This window comes from Rattus rattus, chromosome 5 (assembly GCF_011064425.1).
Source record: "Rattus rattus isolate New Zealand chromosome 5, Rrattus_CSIRO_v1, whole genome shotgun sequence".
Lineage (NCBI taxonomy): Eukaryota > Metazoa > Chordata > Mammalia > Rodentia > Muridae > Rattus > Rattus rattus.
This window is the reverse complement of record NC_046158.1, coordinates 18,306,593-18,325,916: the sequence shown is the minus strand read 5'-3', so window position 1 is coordinate 18,325,916 and position 19,324 is coordinate 18,306,593. Positions and strand designations below refer to the sequence as shown.

The window sequence follows — 19,324 nt, the reverse complement described above, 5'->3', positions numbered from 1 at the left end:
ACTAAAATGCTTTATTATATCTGATATGCTTTAAATCTAGTTTTGTCAATCTTATCAAACAAATGACACCAGCAAAATGATTAGGAATGTACAAATATCATTCTTTTTATAATGAAGGAAAGTACAGAAATCCTTTAATGTGATTATAATTGGAGGAGCTGTGATTGTCTTTTTGTCTTATATTCCTACCCATCATTACACAGCCTGTAGTTCACTTCAGGGAAGACTATTTAGGTGACTGAGGCTAACTGTATTTCTTTATCTGGTCATTAGACACTAATTACAGATGTATTTATATTTCTTAATAAACATACAATTATGTGAACAAATTAGAGTGAGAGAAAGAAGTATTGAAAGATTTCTAAGGAAATTATACAACTTAATTCCAATATTAGCAATTCAGTATTTTGTTAGGCACAAATCAAATTGGAGCCAAATGTACTATAGGTTAAAATGTCAACAACAGAGAATTTTGAAACAGTAATAGAATCATGCTTGTCTGGAAAGTAAAAGGTTAAGACATTTGCATAGTGTTCTCTCCACAAAGCACTTATTTTATGGTTTTTTTTGGGGGGTGGGGGTAAAACCAAAGCTATTTCTCTATGTCAAAGTAACTGAGACTATTAAAAAAGGGACTAGGATGTTCAAAACTAATGTTAAAGTCTCAAACAATGAGTTTAGTGAATTTAGGCCCTCCAATGTATGGTATAAGACAATGAGAATGAAAGTAGAACCCACTCAACTGGTGGTCAAGAATCTTTTCAGATTTAGGATGTTCCTGAGTTTAAACACTTCTTGTTGACTTTGGACTTCATTCTCTTCAGCCAGTGAAAGAAGAAAGCCTATAATAATACACTTATTTTTCTATTAGGCAAATTCTTATCCACCCTTTAGATCAATATATACATAGTGGGATGGCTTCTACTCTTCCTCATTTGCCATGGGATTGTGCTCATTAGGTCTTACTGTTAGACACAAACTAGAATCACTGGGGAAGGGGAAACATCAACTGAGAAATTGACTTCATTACGAGTGAACAAGTCCAACCTAGTATTTTCTTAATTTTTCTGGTTGATGTTATGGACTCCATCCCTTTGTGGGACAGAGTACCCTGGGTAAGAAAAGAAACTGAGCATGCCAGAGGAAGCATGCCAATCAGCTTTGATCTATGTGTTCCATGCTTCAGATTCATTCTACTTCCATGAGCTCCTGTCCTGTGTTCCATTTGTAAGTTGAAAGAAATCCTTTCCTACCCAGATTGTTTTTGGTTATGATAGTTATAACAGAAACCAAAAGCAAACTAGAACAGAGAGAAATTTGCATTCAAGTGAAGTATTCTGAGAATTTGTTAAAGAAATTATTGGTAAATTATGAGTGTCAATTTTCCCACAACTGTATACTAATATAAATATCAGCGTATAAGAAGTAATGTTATATTCATTTAGCTATTTTCACTTTTCCTATAACTATGTTTAAATATGGACACATTTATATTCATAAAACTGATTTTCCTAATCTATTGTATTATCTATTTATTTGCAGTCCATTATTTTCACTTTTATAAAATCAACTTCATTCTTCTCTCTTATTTGTTAAAACAAACTGATATACCTCAAATGGACAGAGAGAACTAGGATTACTTATTTAATTATGTGAGGGCAAGTGTATGTGGTGAGGAAGCTGTGATTTTACTATGTGACCAAATACAATTATTTACTGTGGTGAGAAACATGAAGCTACTGGTGCAGTCTTGTTAATGTTTTTTCTTGGTTATGCCTTAGCAATATATAACTCTGTAACAATCTCCTGGCCTTGATATTTATGATCTGGCTGATTGATAATATAATATGCTAACTATGTAGTTGTCTACCAGAGAAACATCTTAAACTTCTTACTCTGGCTAATCGAGCATTTAGTAAACCCATTGTTCAAATACCTATAGGTGTGTACTTTTGTGGATAGAGACAACATATGACACCATAATGTTGAAAAGCATCCAAAAGATTTTCTCATATAATCAAATGATTGTGCACAAATGTCTGTATATACCATATAACTGTCCATTTTTAAGAAGCATTATAATATTTCATATGGAAAATCAATCTTTCATATTCTCTTTATATATTTTAATAGAATTCACTTTTGTATGGAAATATTCTTCAAGGGAAAGAGACACATTACTAAAACCTTGTAAAATCTGCAATCAGATTCCAATTAGTTTAACTGCGAATGTATTAATTAATTTTATATTGCTCTGATAAAATACCATAACCAGGATAATTTAGAGAAGGAAGAGTTTGTTTTCCTTATGGAGCTTTCTATTTGGATTAAGAATCCTTCATGGACAGAAAGTGAGATATGGTGCCTGAAGCAGAAAGCTGAGGACTCCTATCTTGAACAGCAAACTTAAAGCAGAAAAAACAAACTGAAAATGGTGTGTGGTTTTTAAGTCTCAAAGTCTTCCCCAAGTAACACACTTCCTCCAGCAAGACCGCACTTGTTAAACTCTCCCAAAGAGTAATAACAACTGGGGACTGAGCATTCAAATGTCAGAGCACATTCTCATTTAAACCACCAGAGTTCAGACAACTCACAGAGAATGTCCTTGAACAGCGCACATACTGTTATTCTATGCTCTGTGCTCTGGGTTCCTTACCCATAGAACAGGAGCATCCTCTCACTTGGGATGCAATCTCTCTCTCTCTCTCTCTCTCTCTCTCTCTCTCTCTCTCTCTCTCTCTCTCTCTCTCTCTTCTCTCTCTTCTCTCTCTCTCTCTCCCTCTCTCTCTCCTCCTCCCTCCTCCTCTCTCCTCCTCCTCCTCCTCTCTCCCTCCCTCTCTCCCTCTCCTCTCTCTCTCTCTCTCTCTCTCTCTCTCTCTCTCTCTCTCTCGGCAAGAGAATGAGAAAAGAGGATTTGCCAAGTCCCTGCCCAGGGACATGCAGGAGGAAGGAAGTATGATTCAATTTGCTCTAAGTTGTTCTGAGACGTGCCATTTCTCAATTTTCTCACAAATGGTAAAGGACTATAATGCAAAAGCCATTACAAATAATGGTTAGTATATTTATCAATGATATGAAACTGCATAAAGCAGGGGGTTTGTAGTTAATACCTGAAGTGCCTTGAACAATTATCAACCACCTACTCACTCCGAACAGGTAACATGATTCAAAGGAAATCACCTATCCAGATTCCCTTTGTATGTGTTGTCAGTCTTCTTTCCATTGTCTCTGGCCTAAGTTTCTATCCTAATTTTATGCTGATTGATTCCTGTGTCAGGGGAGGCTATTATGCCAGATTGCTTGTTATGCAACTTCCCTAGAGTCACACAAATCGAAACCAGTGGCTCATTTATTTGTTTCCATGTAGTTTTCTATTGAGAACAGATGTCTTTCATCCATCCCCAAAGGAGGCACTATTAGAAACAAGAAGTTAGATACGGATAGATCTGGAGTAAAAATTTTTGCTTTAATCGTATGAGTCCATTGGAGATAAACTTTGGTTTCCTTAGAAAAAGAAGATAGAAAGAACTTTTGGGGGATATTTATTCACAAAATAAAATGATGTTCTAAACAGCTTGAAGTTGGTAACAGCTAGAAGTGTTCAACAATAACAGCTATTTATGTAGATATTCTTAGATGTATTCTTTGCATGTAGATGATCTAAATGGGTGTCTACAAAAGATCATATGCAAGAAACCTGGCTCAACATTCTTTATTGATCATTTGTGCCACTATGAAACCTCTACAAACACTTGGAAATCTGAAATTAATCCTTCATGTTGACCGATGTTGTGAGAATTCAGTACTTTTCTGAGAGGTTCTTGGGTAGGGAAAGCACAATGCTCCGTGGTGCAATTTCATATCTGGATGTGACTTGAACTTTGTTGTACTGAACATAGGACAAAGAGAAACAGAATAAGGATCAAATTTTACACAAAGGCTCATTCTGAGAACAGAGCTGCTTGCTCTGTTGCCCAAGTACTGGGGTGTGGTACCACAACAGGATGTCATGGTCACATAGTTTTCCAACCCATCACTCTTGTCAATTTGACTCTTGTCAAATTCTATATCACCAGTTGTCTTTTTGTATCTGTAGTAGGCTTTAGAGACAAAATCATTTGAAATCACTGTGTTTTTAGAATAGATTAGTAAAATAGGATGAAATGACTTGCCGGCTAACTTATTCAAATATTGTCTACCAAGACAGACGCAAATCAGGGTTGTATTTGCCTCTGAAGCTAGTGTCAGCCTGATGTGTTTGGTTATACTTGAAATACGTAAATCTGCAGCAGCATCAGAAAACTCACCACCAACAAACCTATATGGTCTTTCTGGCTAGTGATTTTCACAATGCTTTAAATTTTTTATGTTCTATACACTTATGAAAATTAATTATTAGACACAAAATGGAATACCATCATTTTCCTATACCAAAGAACAATAAGATATTTGTGGTTTTCATATTTGGATGAGTAATTCAGTACTTAACAACTTTGTTTTTTAATATCTATTTCCCTATACAGAATACACATTCAAATACTTACCCATATCACTTTGAATGTAACTTGCTATATGTCATATTACTTATAGGAATCACATTTGTATTTTCAGTTCACAGAAATGGTTTATAAAATGTGGTATTTATATTCATCTTGAATACTGTTTTTTTTTTGGTCAGAAGGCTTTTTAAAATGAAATGTGATTTATTGTCTATTTTCTTTCATCAGACGTGGGCTCCGTAGAGGGTCTCGCCTATCACAGAGCCTGGGATACTCTGTACTGGACCAGCTCCAGCACGTCGTCCATCACCAGGCATACAGTAGACCAGACTCAGCCTGGAGCAATTGACAGGGAAGCAGTCATCACCATGTCAGAGGATGACCACCCTCATGTGCTAGCTTTAGATGAATGCCAAAAGTAAGAGGCTGTATTATTTTCTTTTGCATTTTAACAAATTTTAAATTTTGTGTACAATGATGCAAATGACTTAAATTTTCCTGTATTAATGAGTCACTCATTTCTTGTATATCAAAATGTTTATATATCCATTCATTTTCTTTAATTTTATTTTTTCTTTTATTTTTATTTCTTTTATTTTCTTGGCTATTTTATATATTTACATTTATATTATTATAACCACATTATAGTAATGAGAATGGATAACTGCACTTTAGAGCAAACTTACTTTAAAAATTTCTTCAATGTTCTTTCTATAATTCTTTCTTCTTCTTCTCCTCCTCCTTTTCCTCCTTCTTCCTCCTCTTAACTATCAGTGTGTGAATAATTAAAATGCATATAACTTAAATGCTAGGTGTTATCTCTGGAGCATTTTTGATAATAACTAGTATAAATGATGGAAGTGAAAATGCAGAAAAGTATAGGGTTCACAGAGTGCACTGATTTATTAATCTACAAAATATATCCGTATCTACTTATGCCTAAAACAGTTTTTCCATATTAACCAAGAATTTCTGTAACTTTGGATCAAAATACATCCAAAAGAAATTGAAAGGAAACAAACAACAATGAAATGATTCTTGGGTATACCTGTCCTTTCAGCTGCATGCATTAGCTGGTACACTGTTCAGAAATTTAGATGAGTACCTGTAAGAAATTTCCAACAGGATAATATGCAAAAATCATTCTGAGGAAAAATATAGAAGGAAATGGCAGAAATGAATAATGTTATAAAGGAGATCATTAAAAGAAAGCCTAAGCACAAAGCAGTTGGTTGGAAATACACCTCTCACATTTCACTCTGTTATGGAGTAGTGAAGACGTGAAGGAGAAATGTTGAAACAAATGCATATTCTCTCAACCTTTTCATCATTTTTAAAAGATTTTATTTTATTTTATGTATGTGAGTACACTATTGCTACCTCTGGGAGAACAGTCAGGATCCTTAACCACTGAGCTACCTCTCCAGCCCCCCTTGTTTTTTGCCATTTTTAATGAGAATATAACTACTTTCCTTTTCCTTTTTTCTTTCCTTATTCCACCTCTTCCCATGTCTACTTCTATGACCCCTCTAATCCCTTCTATGACCCCTGTTAACAAAACGGTAGCTTCTTTCTTTATTGTATGTATATCTCTCTCTTCTCTCTCTGTCTCTCTCTCTGTCTCAGTCTCTCTCTGTCTTTCTTTGTCTCTGTGTCTGTGTGTCTGTGTCTGTGCCTGTGTCTGTGTTTGTCTCTCTCTGTCTCTCTGTCTGTCTCTCTCTCTCTCTGTCTCTCTCTGTCTCTCTCTATTTCTCTCTCTCTCTCTCTGTGTCTCAGTCTGTGTCTCTGTGTCTCCCCTCTGTGTCTCTGTCTGTCTCTGTGTGCATGTGTGCATGTGCATGTGTGTGTGTGTGCTGTATTCAGATTCAGAGCTGCCCTTTGTGTATGAGATAACCAGCTAGGAAGCTGATCCCTGGGAGAAGCTAATCTCCATCTTTAAGCAAACATTAGTTGCTCATACTTGTTTCAATGAGGTTTTCCTCTTTCATGGCAGCATGTCTATTGATAACATTATTGTTCAGGTTTTACTTTTGCAGTCCTTTCTAAAGAGGCAATCACACAACCATAGACATCCTGGGGCAGTAGCTCTTACAGTGTTTCTGATCCTTCTCCTGTGGTGTTCTCTGAGCTATGATTTCAGCATATAGTTGCTGGAGATATGCTTCAAATCACAATATTTCACCCCCTGCATTGTGTTCAGTGACAGCCTTTATTTTCTATAGAGTGAATCTCCTATTATAAGAATATCTATCTATCTATCTATCTATCTATCTATCTATCTATCTATCTATCTATCTTTCTTCTTCTTCTTCTTCTTCTTCTTCTTCATCATCATCATCATCATCATCCTTCATCTATCTATCTGTAGTCATAAGATAACATTTAGAAAGTTGTTAAGGAATTATCCCAATCTAGCAGAGATAATAGTGAATTCTCTTTTTAAGACCTATGGCTTATTAGTCTCATAAAGTTAGCTAGGTTTTTAAAACCAGAAATGATTTTCCTCATGTTGGTGGGCCTTCAGTCCAGTTACACAGTTGTTGGCTGCCACTGATATGTGAAGGCCACTATTTAAGGATGTCTTTGCTGGGCATCATTGTGACTTATGGTTTCACATATGAGTGAGACTGCTAATTTCTCCCCTCCCTGGGCAGCTTGTACTATAATTTCTGACACTATAGAACCTAGACCACAATAAAGAGGCATTCAGGTTAGAAATAATTAGAAGTTTTGTTTTCTATGCCCAAAGTATGTCATTTCTTCACTAATAGTAGCATTCCTTCACATTCTAAGAAATGCATAAGAGTGATAGCAAGAGCTTATATACTTTTGTGAGCCATTTGAACTTTTCTGGCTAACTGAACAACCACTAGAAAGAAAATTCTCATGACTGGTACTAGGGTTTTATTAGTCCACAGTTTTTACCATCTCAAATAGCACATATATGTTCCCTTTATACTTTCCTGGTTTCTCCCAGGTCTGAGGTGCTGGATACTCACATCTTAAGATTTGAGGCTAGGAACCAGAGAAGAGAGAGAGAATCTCTGAGGTTTGTCTCATAGGCGTAGGTTATCTTCAACAGAATATGTTCTAGGTCCTTATTTGCATGCAAATTTCATTTCAGTTACTGAACTTAAATAATACAAATGTTCCATCATGTCTCTTTCCCACACTTCAATCATCCATCATCTATTAAATATTAAGGTTGTTTCCTTAATAACTTTAAGTGTAGTGTGTGTGTCGTAATGAAGTAGGGTAAGAAAGTATCTGTGGAGTTAGAATTTAAGTCTTTTGAGTTTAAACCAAGAAGTGGTATGGCTGGTTTACATGGCATATTAACTTATAGTGTTTTCAAGATTCTCCACACTGATTTCCAGAAGGGTCGTACCAGTTTGCATTACTACCAAAAATAAATGAGGATTACCGTTTCTCCACGACTTCAGCAGCAATTGCTGTTAGTTACTTTATGAGCCGTTCTGATGTGAGTGACTTGAAATTGCTGAATTGCTTGAATTTGCATTTGCGTGATTGTGGGTCAGTTTTTAAACCTTAGCTCATTTTTCATTTGGTCACTAACTTCCTTGACTTTCCAGTTTTTGAGTTAAGTGTATAGTTTGAATTTGAGTACATGAAAAGCATTCTCCCCAGCTCTGAGGATTTCTTCAATCAATTATTTCCTTAGCAGTAGAAAAGCTTTTTCATTTGAAGAGGTCGCACTTGACAAGTCTTACCAAATGGAGCACTTTCCAAGAAATCATTTTTTGTTCCTATCTATAGCATGTAGGACATTTCCTATCCTGTTTTAAATAGTATTTTTAGTATTTCATATTTTAAGTTCTGGTCTCTGATTGGAAATATTTTTGTGTAGAATGATGAATATGAATATAATATCACTCTTTTATATGTCTAACTTTGTATATCCAATGTTCCCAGTACTTTGTTGATAATGCTTCCTTTTCCCCAATATGTTTTTGTCCTCTTTGTCAAATATTAAATGACTGGAATTTTCTATTCTTAGGTCTGCTCGTCTGTTTTATTCAATTGATCTAGGTGCCTGTATTATTCCAGTACAATTTTGTTTTTATTATTATATATCTGTCATATATCTTGAAGTCTGGAGTGGTAATCCTTTGAGTATTATTTTTTTGTTGTTGTTCAGGATATTTTTGGCTATGTGCAGTCTTTCTGTTTCCATATGGACTTTAGGACTTGTCTTTATCTACTGCTATAAACAGTATTGTAGGGATTTCATAAGGATTACATTGACTATGTAAATTGATTTTGTAGAAAGGTCATTTTTAGAATATTAATTCTTCCAATCCACCAATGCATGAGCATTTGATGCCTGTCTATTTTTTAGTGTCTTTCTTAGTCTCTGTCTTAAGAGGTTTAATGTTTTCATTGAAAAGGTATGTTACTTATCGTTGAAATTTATTCCAACATAATATTGTCTTACATGTTACTGCAAATGAGAATGTATCCACGATCCCTTTGTCAGCGTGTTTGTTGTTAGTGCCTAGAAAGGTTACTGGTGTTTGTAAATAGATTCTGTACCCTGCATCTTTCCTGGAATGGTTGACTTGTTTTCTATAAGTTTCCTGGTGAACTTTTTCAAATGTCTTATATATAATAATATATCTTCTACAAATAAGAATAGTTTTTTTGTCTTTTTCCATTTGTATAACTTTAATTTCCCCCTAGTCTTCACTGAGCACAATCCAAATATCTTTTCTCAAGCAGCTGAAAAAGATGAAACATGAAGCTGATAACTACTGACTTCAGTTCTTGGAGGGAAAGGGTTAGAAGTCTTGCTATCATAGAACTGCTCATGAAAGCTCTTGGCAACTGAGGTCAGACTTAATTCCCAATCAAACACCATGTCCTGATGAGCACAGTAATATTTGTTCTACAGTAAGAGTGAAAAATGGGTCAAAGGAATGAATGAATTAATGAAAATAATCACATATGACTCCTGCTACTACTTATAATAATTACCAATTGATGACTGCTTCGTCTTGGTAAAATTAGTTATAAAATAGGCCAAGAACACTTTCAAGTTGTATCTAGCAAACCACACATTTGAATTATACATACCAAAGAATTTCTACTGAACAATGATTCATAATTGAGGTTCCAAACATTGAAAGAAATTCAAATCATTATCTACATATCTACATTGATGATACTTTTAAATCCCTCTTGTTAGCAGTTGACCAATACATAGATTTTTAAAAAAATAAAAATCACAAATAATAGAATAGATGAATTGTGAATTTAATATCATATATTATGTGCCTAAATAAAAATGATTTAATTAACCAACCTTTCATTTTAAAAAGAATTATTGTTAGGAGTGCTGGTAATTTAATTTTTGTTCCCTTTGCTCACTCACAGAACATACTTCTACATTTCTTAGAACTGAGGGAAAAGAAATGGTATATTTTAACAAATACTAGAGATACGTGTGAATTTTTTTTAATTAACAACTAGAAACATTTGTTTTGATTTGAATATGGCACAGAAATTTATTTTAACAAAATTCTCAGCAACTTTCTTAGTAATGTTGATGACAGTAAACCTAGATTGGGTTTTGTATATTGGAATGAATGGGCAATCTGGTTGTAAGTTGAAAGTAATATTTTAGTAGATTTTCTTGATTCCTATATGCTAGTATTACTTTTTTACATATATTTAGAGTGGCTTCTAGCTTACTCCTCTTTCTTTGTCTTTCTATTCCCTGCTTCCTTTCTAAGCACCAACCTATTTCAGATAGCAGAAGAAGTGTCCTATTTACATGAAAAGAGCTATTCAATGAAAATAAGGCTTAGAGCTCTATTCCCTCCTACTGAGCTCTAAGTACTTCTACTTAGCATACTTGTACAGACATCAGTCTAACATCTTTATATAACAGATACTGTGCTTGAAAGATAGCAGAAATACTTCTAAAATTTAAGTACATATAATATATGCATACGTATAATATATTAAAATACTATCGTATGAATAAAAAGATAAAAACCATAGAAATATGGGAATTTGGTCATTTTTCGTCTGAAAAATGTAAGATTACTGTTTTGTTCTTGATTAGTTCCATAATTAATTATTCTTCATTATGCATGAGATTGCTTCTACACAATTAACGTAGTATCTGAAGGCACATATGAGGCAATTGTATTTGCATGACTTTTTCAGCTTTGTAAGAGAAGCCTGGAAGCTATTTCTGAGAAAAAATTCACTCTCTTTTTCACTTAGACATCCATATGGTCAGCGACTAAGAGGAAAATACTAAACAATTTCACATTCTTTCATCTCAACAAATGTTCTTACTCTTAATAATATTTTTCTAATTGTTCTTATAATTTTCACTTTAATCAGTTTGATGTTTTGGACGAATTGGAATGAGCAGCATCCAAGCATCATGAGAGCCACATTGACTGGAAAAAATGCACATGTGGTTGTCAGCACAGACATACTCACTCCAAACGGACTCACCATCGACCACCGTGCGGAAAAGCTGTACTTCTCAGATGGCAGCTTAGGAAAAATTGAGAGATGTGAATACGATGGATCCCAACGACATGTAAGTTAATTGCATGTTTCTAGATTATAGCTTTATATAATAATTTTCAAAATACTTGCTTTATACTTTTCTAACATAAACCTTATCAAGAAAATTTAAAAGCTCTAACTGTATTAACATGTTTAATTGAATTATCTACCCAACACAAGTAGTCCATAGATGCTTTGAAAACCTTTATTCAGTACATTACTTATTCTAAAGAAGACCTTTCATAACTTTTACTCTGGGAGACATAATGAATTTAATTCCAGTTTTAGATTAAACTGAACTTGAGTGGTTTACATGCTCTTCATTGGTATTTATAACATCTTAAGTTTACTGCAATAGTTTCACTGAAAAGTGAGAAAAGAATTACTTCCAAAGTTCCGAAAACAGGCAAATTGGACTGTGTTCCCAGAGAATCCTATCATACCCATTGAAGTTTTTGTACTTGCCTCATGAGATGTTGGTAGCATAATGATTATGCTGTCTTCTGAATAAACCTCACAGCAGGTCCATAGCCATGACATCTCAATATGCTCCTCATCTCTTCTAGAAGGTCAAGATTGTGAAAGTTCAGCATAGGAAGAACTATCGCGAACAGGTTATATCACTGGGGCAGTGTTTTCCCACCCACCACCCCAGGGTCTGTCACAAGTACAAAATTCCCATTTCTCAGCTTTGTGATGCGTTGAAGATGGTCTGAGATGGGAGAAAAATACCTTATCAAAGGCCATATCATAAATGTTGGAAACTTCACAGATTAAATGCTCAATGTGGTGACTACAGTTCCTTACAGTGCTGAGGCAGGCAGAACATTGATGAAATTAGAACAGGCCCAGTTCTTGTAAAGCTTTATTTACAGAAATAGGCAAACCAATTGACCATAATTTCACTCTGAATTTGTATGAGCAAGCACGATAAGAGGATGTTTTTATTGTTATTTGTTTTTGGTTTTGTTTCTTGAAATAGTGTCTAGCTATGATAATCAGGCTAGCAATGACTTCATAGGTTCAAATAATACTTCATAGTAGATGTGTACACAACTCCTTCCCAAGAAGCATGGTATGTGTTCATGTGAGGATGCATGGAATGCACTGGCTGAGCTTCTTGCAAAAGGAGGCAATGTACTGCTTAACATTTTGATACCTCACATTCTCCAGTGGTGGCTTAAATGTCATTGATAGATGACAATTAACTGCTTAAAAACTTTGAAACAATGGGCCCAATTATATACCTAAATTATTCATCTACCTCTTAAAATTTAAGAACATGACATTAAGACAAACTTATTAGATTTATAGACTGAAGTTTTGACATGCAAATATGTAACCTTTTACAAGTATTATGTGGATAAAGAGGAATATAATTGAAATTAAGAATGGGAATACTACTTAATTGTATGGAAAACATAGCCAGGTAAGTAAATGTACTCAGAGTAATTCCATTTTCTGTCATGTCCTAATACAGAAAATACTTTTATAGCTCTTTGAAAACCTTTCACTCATCTCAATTTATGTTTGTGTATATAGGTTTTATTTTCCCTTTCTTATCCATGATGAGTATAGTTACTATGGGTGGCCTAGAAAGAATGAATGCCAGTAAAATTTAATGTACTTGTTTTGTCATATTAAAAACACATCCAGTTGTGATTGCAACTTTGTTTTTTTTTTTTGTTTTGTTTTTTGTTTTTTTTTTTTTCGGAGCTGAGGACCGAACCCAGGGCCTTGCGCTCTACCACTGAGCTAAATCCCCAACCCTGCAATTTTGTTTTTCTTGTTGATATCTAAACTTTGATTATTTCTGCCTTTGTCATATTGTTAGATGAATATTTTCAAAATCAAGGTATTCATTTTTCTTAAGGATTGCATACATATGAACATTTAAATTAGCTATTCATTAAAAAAAATAAATATATCAGGGGTACATCATATACCTGTGTTCTTATGCAATGATCAGTATATGGTATATTAAACATAGACCTTTTCTTTGTTAGAAGGACATTAAGAACCCTCTGTTCCAGCTATATTAAATGCAAATATGATATTATTAATGATAGTTTTATCTCTAGAAAGGCAGACTGTTTTCTTCCAAATTTTGGAACCAAATTTTGTATCCTTCAACAACTTTTCTCCAAGTCCTTACCTTCTCCAGCCTCTGTACTCTGTCTTTCTATAAGATCAGCTTGCTTAGATTCCCCAAAGGAGAGTGATGGTATGATAGCTTTTTTTCTCTTTCCGGCTTATTTCACTTAATATAATACTTTCCCAATGCATTTTATATACTCCCTGTGATAGAATTTTTCTGACCAAAAAGCCTTTTAGAGTGACATAATCACCACATTTTCTTTAGCTGTTTTCCATTTGACACACTTAGATACTTTGGTTGATTCCCTCTCTTGGCTATGGGAAAACACTAACCATAGAGGGCACATACCATGGTAAATTCATTCCCACTGAATATATAATTAGTAGTGGAATTGCTAGGTTGTTGCTTTATTTTTATCTAATTTTAAAACTTAATATATTATTTTCCACAGAGACTATACTAATGTGCACCTCCAGCACAGTGTAAAAGCATCTTGACATATTGACATGGACACCAGAACATACACACACACACACACACACACACACACACAGAGAGAGAGAGAGAGAGAGAGAGAGAGAGAGAGAGAGAGAGAGAGAGAGAGAGAGACATATTCAGTTACTCACACTGTCTTTTTTTATAATTGGTGAATTGGGATATGGTAACTCATTGTCATTTCGACTTATATTTTACGGATTATTAATTATGTGGCATATGTCTTTGTATACTCCTTAGGCAGATTTGTCTACAAGAAACATCTGCCCAGGTCTTTTGCTCATTTATAGTTGGATCAGATATTCACCATGTATTTAGTGTTCTCATAAATTCTAAAGATGAACCCTGGTATAGATAGAGCTTACAAGTAACTCCTAACATTCTAGAGGTTGAACATTTATTCTGTTAATTGATTCCTTATCATGCAAAAAGTATTTAACTTAAAGTAATATCATTTATCTACTTTTGACTGAATTCTTTTAAAAACATTTCTTAAATATTAGAAAGTATTCTTCCTATGTTTTAATCTAGCATTTTCAGTTCATTTTTAGTCAGTTTTTATGTACTGAAAGGTAAGGGGTTCATTTCATTTTCCTCCCTAGAGATGTCCAATTTTGCCAGCACTATTTGTTGAAGTATCATCACTTCCCCAACATGTGTTCTTGACACTTTTCTTAAACCTCAGCTACTTTGGTTGTTTTCTTGAATTTATTTTTTGCATCTAGCACTATACTTGATTGATTGGTTCATATAGAATTAACATCATTCCTGAAGGAAGAGACAAGTGGTATCTTTTTAGCTAGTGATGAGACCCCAAGTTCTGCAATTTTGAAGAATTGTGGAGAGTTGTAATGGAGACAGCTATTTATTCCTCATATTCCTGAGAGAGCTTCAGTTGGCTGAAGGCATACCTAAGACTGCAAGGAGGCAACTAAGTGGGGAACTTGAGACAGCAAGGAAATGAAACAAACAAACAAACAAACAAAAAACTCAGCAATAACTGGTTATTGTAAAGGTGTTCAATGTCTCCATAATAAATCAATTGGCTAGGAATCTAAGTTGAAGTTCCTGAAGAAATTCTCCTGCATTTTTTGAGACAGAAGAAATATTAGCGGTTAGGAGATGTGAAAAAATGTGGAGTAACATCCCAGGTTTCCTAAGCAATGACCTCGTTTTTCCAAGATTGAGTATTCTCCAGAGAATGTAGCCTAAGTATAAGGCTTTGGAAGTATGAGGTTATATAAGATTCACTGAATCTTTATAGTTAAACCTTGAAGTACTCTGGGTTCTCAGACAGAATATTGGGATGGATCACACCATCTGTTATAAATAGAGTAAGATTATAGCAGGTACCAAAGGAAAAGAAAGGACAGAACAGCACTTTGAGGCGAGTATGACAGTATTTATCTGGTGGGTTGTTGTTGCTGTTGTTGTTTTGCTTATTTTATTTTGGTTTTGGTGATTTCTTCCCCCCTCCCCCCACCTCTTTTCTGTCTCTCTTTCCTTGTTCACTTTAAGTCCTGATTGCTACCCATGCCTCTGTTCTTCCTCGCCACACAGTCTTACCCTCAGACTCACTCTGCCCATTTCTTCCTTCCCTCTCTGAGGAAAATGGGAGGCTCCCCATTTGTACAAACCTCCCTGGTACATCAAGTTGTAGGAAGACTAAGGGCATCCTCTCCTACTGAGTCCAGACAAGGAGGCCCAATAAAGGTAAACGAATCCAAAGGCAGGCAACCAAGTCAAAGACAGCTCCCACTCAATTGTTAGGGGAAACTGCTGGGTGGGGCACAGCCCTGGTGGGTCTTCTTTCTTCTTGTGATTTTTCTTGAGGCAGGGAAAGAGTGGGTAAGACTTATTCTTATGAGAAACTGAGAACTTTGGGGTTGCTGTATAATGATAAAATGTTTTCCTATCTCAATTCTTTTTTTATTATTGGTAATTTTATTTATTTACATTTCAAATGTTAACACCCTTCCCTGTTTGGTTTTTCCTCTGCAACCCCCCTATCCCATGCCCCTCCCCTACTTCTAAGAGGATGCTCCCCCACCTACACACTCCAGCTTCACTGCTCTAACATTCCACAAAATTGGGGCATCAAGCCTCTACAGGAGCAAGGACCTCCTGTTGATGCCAGATCTCAAGTCTAAGTCACTTTGCTTCATTGCTTCAGTAATTGACTGACCTTCTGAGTTCCCCCTAGGCAAGAAACTGTTTAGCATCTCATCCTAAAACAACAGCTTAAGTAGAATAGCCTTTGTTCTATCTCCTTGGGAGTTGGGAGTTGCAAAGCTCTAACTTTCAGCCTTCTAGTTGAAGTCACAGGAAGGGAAAGGGAACTTTGAAGAGTGACTTTAGCATTTATTTCTAAGTTGTAAAAAAATTCCTATGAAAGCTCTGGAAGAAAAAGGGCTTTTATGAAGGGGTTGGGGGTAAGTGGGAATCTAAGAAAAAAGGTGATAAACTGGATGTAAGAGAAGCAGGATAAGGAGTGCTAAGAAGAGGAGGATAAGAAGAATAATGCTGTGAAAAATCAGACAAGGATAATTCTAAGGAAATGGTAAACAGGAATGGGGGCAAGAACCCTCTTCTCTTTGTCATCAGCACATAAATCTTTCAGAATTCATGATCACATGTAAAAAGTTCACCTCACATTTACACATAAATTCAAATCATAAATCAGATAAGATGTTTACCACCACAGAGAATGTTTACATGCGTATCCATTAGGAGTAATTATCTGGTTAAACATTCATAACCTCTCATAGCTCCACAGGTTCTTAGTGAGGTTTTGTATAGAGAATCTCAATCAATATTTTATCTTCTGTCTTAGTACCTATAATAAGTCATTAGTTGCCTTTTTATATATATACATACATACATACATACAGGAAAAGCATATTGATAGCAGGAGTCTTCGTAAAATTAATTTCTCCTGGGCCATTCCTGTTGGAGGAAATTTATTGTGGATTTTTAATCCAAGGCAAGAAAGATTACCTGTGAGTTATTAGCTCGTTGGCTTCTGACAGTGAACCACATAAAGACCAAGCTTCATATCTGCTACATCTGTGTAGGGTGCCTAGGTGCAGCCCATGCATTTCTATTGGTTGGTGATTCAGTCTGTGTGAGCCCTCATAGGTCCAATTCTTCTTGTGATATCCATGACCCCTCTGGGTCCCTTAATCCTTCACCACACTCTTCCACAAGACTCTATGAGTTCCACCTATTGAGGATGCATAGAAAAAGTAAGGAAGGAGACTTTTCCATTTGGCACCAGGTATTTATATTGTCTGTATACATGGCTGTGCAGGGAAACATATGTAGGCTTTAGTAAAGAGTAGAGGTGAAACTAATGGAATACGGCTACAAGGAAAGGCAGGGAGATTTCCTATGTAATTGTCATAGGCTATGACATTGATGAAGTGAGATGTGTAAAAGGAGCCTGTAACTTGAATAGAGTTTGGGTAAACTGTACCATGTAAAACATGTTGGATACATTTATTAAACTGGTCATTATTGGGATGTGTCATGGAGTTTAATCTGACAATTTGGAGAAAAGCAATGTCCTATAGATCTGTATTTCAGGACAAGTCATAGGCAATACGTGGGTAGAAAATGAGGAGGCATCTGGTGGTTGGAAATGGTAAAAGGACAGTGGAAGGTTAAGATTTAAAGATAAGTCTTCTCAAGTGCAGAGAGGGCAGAACTGCTAGAGATTTTTGGGTTCATGTAGATATGCAATCTAGGAAAACAGAAGGGTTAGTGTGTAAGAGACAAGTGATTGAGGCTTTTCAAAGATATCCCTCTATCAGTACAGGGTAAGAAGTGGAGAAAACTAAAGAAACAGAGCACCCAAGGGCATGGTGTTTTAGCAGTGATTGGTAGTTGTGAGAGGCACAGAGAAGCTGGTCCAAAGGATTTACATGTGAAGTCTGGATACTTGTTAGGTCAGATTTATTTGATAGGTCAGAGTAGCTCCAGGTGGCCTTGGTTATACATGGAAGGTTGCACTTGTGACTCCAGAAATAGAAGGTGGAGAAGTCACCAGAAGGGTTTTAGAGTAGAGGGCTATATACTTGGAGCTTACAACAATGTAGCCAGCTAGAGATGTCTTTTACCTTTGCTATAGCTGTGATTACCTGAACTATGTCTATATCAATTTTGTTTGAAAGGGTAGGGGGGGATCAACAATGTAAATAAAGTAATCTAGGTGGATATGTAAACTGAAGGATGTGGTTGAGTGTAGGCAGGTCCTTGGTAATGAAAGATTTTAGAGTGTGAGTGGTTTCATATAAGGACTTACCAAAGACTATACATGGACTGACCTATGGCTCTTCCTGCATATGTAGCAAAGGATAGCCTTGTTGGGCACCAATGGAAGGGGAAGCCCTTGGTCCAGGCAAGGCTGGATTCCCCCTAGTGTAGGGAAATGTCGGGGGTGGGGGGCGGGAAGGGGATGGTTGGGGAAGGGAACACCCTCATACAAGGAGAGGGGGATTGAATAAGGAGCTTATGTCCGGGAAACCCGGAAATATTATCCAATAAAGATAATAATTTTTTTAAAAAAGGACTTACCAATAAACTAGGAAAGGGAGATGAGAAAACAAACAAACTTCTCACCATGGACACTTCAGTGTGTCAAGGTATGTCATACACTGCACCCATTTGCTCAAAGAGCTTTACCTGCAAATATTCATTACAATGAGTCCTTGGTATGGCTTCAAGGCCTCCGGTTTTTATCACTAGCAAAAGAGGATATCCTGTTTGTGTCCTGTGTCATGGAGATCCAGTCCTGTAACTTTTGTTCTGCAGGACCAGCGCCTTCAAGCACTCCAGCAGTTCATAGATGGATAGATGTTGGGGTGAGCTAACCCCAAGCCCTGTATCTGGTACTGAGTTGGTATCTGAGTCAGCCTTCCATGTCTCCCACATACATGACACAAGAGCCAGTTCTCCCACTGTCGCGTTTTCTAGTAAGAAACAGAATGGATATGGATCTGGATAAGAGAGAAGGTGCAGCGGAACTGGGAGGAGTTGAGAGAGGGGAAAGCATAATCAGAATATATGATATTAAAAATGATTTTCAATAATAAAAGAGGTTTAGCTAAGACTCCAAGTTTGGGATCTATATATTAAATAAACTTATTAACCCCTCAAATAAAGTGTTTTACGTTTTTGATTTTGCTGTCATTTTGTTTTTATGGGAAAGAAAGAATGTTTCTTAGATTGAAGCATTGAATCTTTGAGGTATTCATTGGAAAAATACAGGTGGACAATGACCAAGATAACTTAGATTAAGTAGAGGCTATCTGAATCTTTGATAAAGACACCTGGTATCTACCATCAACCATAAAATTAAGTAAGGTAGAGGTATGTTGTAGGGTTTGTGTCACAGAGATCTTATAGAGAAAGAAGCATCTCTGTGTGGGTAGTAGTTGTGAGGAAAGTTTTTGATATATAATGTATCATAAACATGGGATTAGCCAAAAAAATGAGGACCATCATAAAATCCATAGGGCAAATATTGTCCAGACTAGCAGTGTGATAAGCATCAGGGATGCCCAGATAAATGTTTAAAAAAAGTGTGAGAGATAAATGACAAGAAAGGTCAAAGGATATAGAAAGAAAAGTATCTGAGAAATGTGAGAATATGAAGGTGAAGGATGAATCTGGGATGAGAGTG

The 19,324-nt window shown here is 35.8% G+C and overlaps 2 protein-coding genes across 2 annotated transcripts in view; both read left to right on the top strand.

The window, feature by feature from the left end:
- Nucleotides 1-11,576, top strand: part of LOC116901378 (low-density lipoprotein receptor-related protein 1B-like) — a 142,815-nt gene extending 131,239 nt beyond the window's left edge. The window contains exons 7-8 of the mRNA XM_032903246.1: nucleotides 4,728-4,917; nucleotides 10,875-11,576. Of these exons, the coding sequence (XP_032759137.1) occupies nucleotides 4,728-4,917; nucleotides 10,875-11,088 (404 nt within the window). The 3' untranslated portion in view covers nucleotides 11,089-11,576. The remainder of the gene's footprint in view (nucleotides 1-4,727; nucleotides 4,918-10,874) is intronic.
- Nucleotides 1-19,324, top strand: part of LOC116901379 (low-density lipoprotein receptor-related protein 1B-like) — a gene marked incomplete at its 5' end in the record, with an annotated part of 293,026 nt that overhangs the window by 222,359 nt on the left and 51,343 nt on the right. The gene's annotated exons all lie outside the window — the stretch shown is intronic.